General features: G+C 43.7%; 1 protein-coding gene across 1 annotated transcript; it reads right to left on the reverse strand.

The window, feature by feature from the left end:
- Positions 1-817: 817 nt before the first annotated feature.
- LOC149823040 (disease resistance protein At4g27190-like) lies at positions 818-3,619 on the reverse strand. Its single transcript, XM_089980422.1, has one exon. The coding sequence runs from the start codon at positions 3,617-3,619 to the stop codon at positions 818-820; it is 2,802 nt and encodes a 933-aa protein (XP_089836548.1).
- Positions 3,620-4,176: the final 557 nt, after the last annotated feature.

The raw sequence follows: 4,176 nt of genomic DNA on the forward strand, positions 1-4,176 counted from the left end.
AACACCCCTATCAAACAATAGCAATACTGTTGTTTTTTTCTTTGCTGACAGAAATCGAAATACATATCATGAAGTAAAAATATGTATAGACGGGACCCCACGAAAGAATGCCAACCTTTACATCAACATCTTGGCTCTCACACTCTTTAATGATGATAACCACCGCCAAATCATCTTTGCAGCAACAATACCTAAATAATTAACGAAATTTTATTTTGTCTGCACATCTAATCGCACACAGTTAAGAGCAGCAGCTTGCTCCTAGCAGCCAACAATCCAACAACAAACCAATTACTTTTCTGTTAAAAAATAAGAAGCAAAAAGAAAAATCTTAATCAGAACAAGGAAGAGGTTAAGGTCAAAAATTTCCTCTCTCCATATGGAGATGACTTTTTTGTATTATTATCAGGAACAAAGGACACATCAGGTGATTTGACAAAATACATTTTTTTGTTTTGAATTCACCACCCTCCATCAGTTCAACCACCACCATCCATCGTAAAGCAATAGGGACCACCAATTTTATAATAGATGGGGGTGATTAAACTGATGAACGGTGGTGATTTGAAAACATAAAAAAAATAGTGATTGTCAAATCACTTTATCTGTCCTCGGAATAGGGCAAATTGCCTTACACCCACAGAGGAAACCCCAGGTGGGAATCGACCCCACGAGTCGATTCGACCTAACCACGTGGATGACCCTGAGATGGGCGCTGGTGACAACTTTGCAGAATATTTTCAGAACAGTGACAAATTTTCGGGAGAAAAAAACTGTTCAAGTTTTTCCCACTTACCATCATCATTCTCAGGCTCGTTTACTCACTATATTCATAGCACTTTGTAAGTGCAGCTTTTGTTGTCTGGTCTTGCCACTTCAACTCATCCAACCAAAGTCTTTCTCCTTTGATGCGTTTTAATTTCTTGGAGTGCTGGAGATCGAAGGGGAGCTTCTTTAACATCGGACATCTGCTCACTTCAACGGATTCCAAGGCTGGCACGTCTAAGGCGTCATCATATATGGTGGATAGTTTCCCCAAGTTACTGATACTGAAACTTGTCAACCTGGGGAGAACACTATCTTCTCCAACATGCCCTTCAATTATTTTCTCCATCTCAGGGCAGTCTGATACCTCAAAGTGATTCAGACTTTGCAGCTCTTTCAACAAGTCACATGTAAAGAGATTCTTCAAAAGTTTGCAGCCTTTAATCGTCAACTTCTCTAGGTTTTGGCAGTATATATGTCCCTCTGTTCCCATGTAAATGTATTTTAGCTTTGGTAGTTCCTCCAATTGAAGCAAACGCATGTCTGGAAATATAGGCACAGTAGGATCATTTCCGATGATAATTTTCTCAAGATTTGAACATGAGAGCACCGTCAGCGCACGCAATCTCTTCGCTTTCTTCGCCTGGGACAAATCGATCCCTTCGAATTGATTGCAACTCTCTATCGCCAATCCTTCGAGGCGGCCTATCAATTTTCTGTTTAGAAGCCATTGAAGGCTCTCAGCGCTTTCTTTAATGGTGATTTCCACCGAACTCAAATGCGTCATGTTTTCCAAGTCTTGCAGTTTTAGCCTCTCATGCGACCCGGATGGGCTACCCCCATCAGGTCCTGTTTCCCAGTACCCGTAGCTTCTGTACATGTTTAGTACTTCTAAGAAACGCATATGAGCAAACAAATTGGGTGGGATTTTTACAAGCTTGGAAGTGAACCCCATTCTGAGTAACCTCAAGTTCTGCAAATTCACAAATCCTTCAGGCAACTCTTCTACGCTGGTCAAGTACAGATCAAGCACTTGGAGTTCAAGAAGATCTCCTACAGCTGCTATGTTTACCAACTCGGTGCAATTATAAAAGTAGAGTGCCCGAAGTTTTTTCAACAAGGATAAGGAAGGAGGCAGCGACTTGATCTTAGTTCTGCTAAGATTCAGAACCTGCAATGCCTGCATAGATTCAAAGAAACTACTTGGGATTTCTTTTAGACTCTCAGTTCCCTCCAGCAACAACGCCAGCAGTTGGGGGCAATTTAGCCGGTCCGGAAGCTTCTCTATTCGGGTCCCCATGAGTGATATTCTCTTGGCTTTCTGCCACTCTTCATCTTTCGGCGCTTCGTGCACTCCTGCACCTGTCTTTGTCAAACACATGGGCTCATCTCCAGATGATGTGATCCGCATGGCCATGTCTCGGATCAAATCATGCATCTTCACATTTCTAGCATATTTCCCACCTTCCAATAAGCACGCATCTTTGAGCTTGTCGACTATGAACTTCCCCTCGTTGTCAACCTCCCTAAAGTTACTTACATTGTCCATAAAACCTTCCAAGTACCAATTTACACTCAAGAAGTACGTGAAAATGACCTCATCCTCAGGAAACAAGGAAAAATATAAGAAGCATCTTTTGATGGACTCATCTAAGTAATCATAACTAAATTTTAGAATTCGAAATACTTTTTCCTCCATACCTCTAATCTTTCCGGTGGATTGTCGCAAGTTCTTCAAGGCATTTTCCCACAGCCCCACGTCCCTCTTACCTCTCATGGCCCTTCCAACCGTAACGATGGCCAGTGGTAGGCCCTGACACTCCTTCAACACAAAGTCCGCCGTTTCCTCCACAGTTGGTAGCAGGATCACGTCTCCTGCCTTGTCATGAAACAGCTCCTTCGCGTCCTTCTGAGACATGACATCCACTTTCAAGTTTACGTCCGTCTCCATGGCATTGCATACATCGAGAAATCTACTGACCACCACAACTTTACAACCATTCCCTGTGGTGGGTTTTGGAACTCCTAATTCCAACTCCAATTCAAAGTCATTCCAGACATCGTCCAAGATCAATAAGTACTTCTTCTTGTCCAATCTTCTAAAAATCTGACTTGTTCTTTCCTCATTCTTCGCATCGTTATGCAAAGTAATGTACAAAGTTCTGGCAATTTGGTCCTGACTCTTGCGATAGTCAGCATCCTTGGACACTGTAACGAATAACACAGAATCAAACTCCTTGTCTACTTCCTTATAAGCGTGCTTTATAAGGGTGGTCTTGCCAACTCCTCCCATTCCGTGGATGCCGATCCTTGGTGTTGTTGTGTTTCGTATACGACTCAGAATATCCTGAATGGCATCCTCCTGGCCAACCACTGGTATGTTGGGTATCGGTGGCTTCATGACTAGCGGTGGATCCGATGCCACTGCATCCGCATCCAAAGGTGCTTTACTGATGTGGTCTTGAACCTGCCTGAGCTTAGCTTTAGCTGCTTTGCCTCGTTTGTAACAATACAAACAGTTGGGAAAGAGCTCGCAGAGGCACCTCCTTTCATCTCGATACTCGTCAATGACGGAGTCGGCTTCACCCTTGAGCTCGTCGGCTCTGTTCAGCCACTCCGTTGCCTCCGGCTTCACATTCCTTCCCTTCCATTCTTCCTCCTTCACCAACCCGTTTACCTCTTCTTTTTTTCTCTCCAGATTTTGTCTTTCTGTTGGGAGGTCTCCGAGGTTCTTTCTGTGGTTCTTCAGATAGCCCGCGTGCCTCTTCGCTTTAAGGTATGCTTTATTGAGCAACCAAAAAACGGGATTGGCAACGCACTCAAGGATGGGTATGGCGAGTTCCGCGCCGGCCATTCTCTTTTGTCTTCCAAAACCAACATGTGAGGACAAAAGTTGGGGAGGAGAGGATTTTCTATGGATACTGCAAGAGAGAGAGAGAGAGAGAGAGAGAGAGAGAGAGAGAGAGAGAGAGAGAGAGAGAGAGAGAGAGGTATTCGTACTTGCAAATCCGATTCAAGAGAGACAGAATCAAACGAGTTTTTGAGCTTCTGCTCCCCACCAGAATTGTGTTTATGTTGCGCGAATTAGTGATTGTTTTTTTGTAAGGGGGGCACTCGATCAAATCTCTAAGAACACCGTTGACCAACGCTATTTAAGCCGGCCACGTTAGGCAGGGGGCCACAAAAACTATAGTAAAACAAAGAAAGGACTCCAAGTTTGGGTTCCCACTTTGAAAAAGTCAGCATCAAGTACAAGCACATTCTTTTGGTACTTTGCCCCCGAGTCTGGATACCGGATCATGAGAGGTGCAATCATATTATGGGCTTGCTCATGTGCCTGCCTAATCATATGGGAAGCAGATCAGGTCATGCTGAACATTTGGCCATCAGATTTGCATTTTAAAAAGCTCA

The sequence above is a fragment of the Nuphar pumila genome, chromosome 11 (genome assembly GCF_984573655.1).
Source record: "Nuphar pumila chromosome 11, dmNupPumi1.hap1.1, whole genome shotgun sequence".
Classification (NCBI taxonomy): domain Eukaryota; kingdom Viridiplantae; phylum Streptophyta; class Magnoliopsida; order Nymphaeales; family Nymphaeaceae; genus Nuphar; species Nuphar pumila.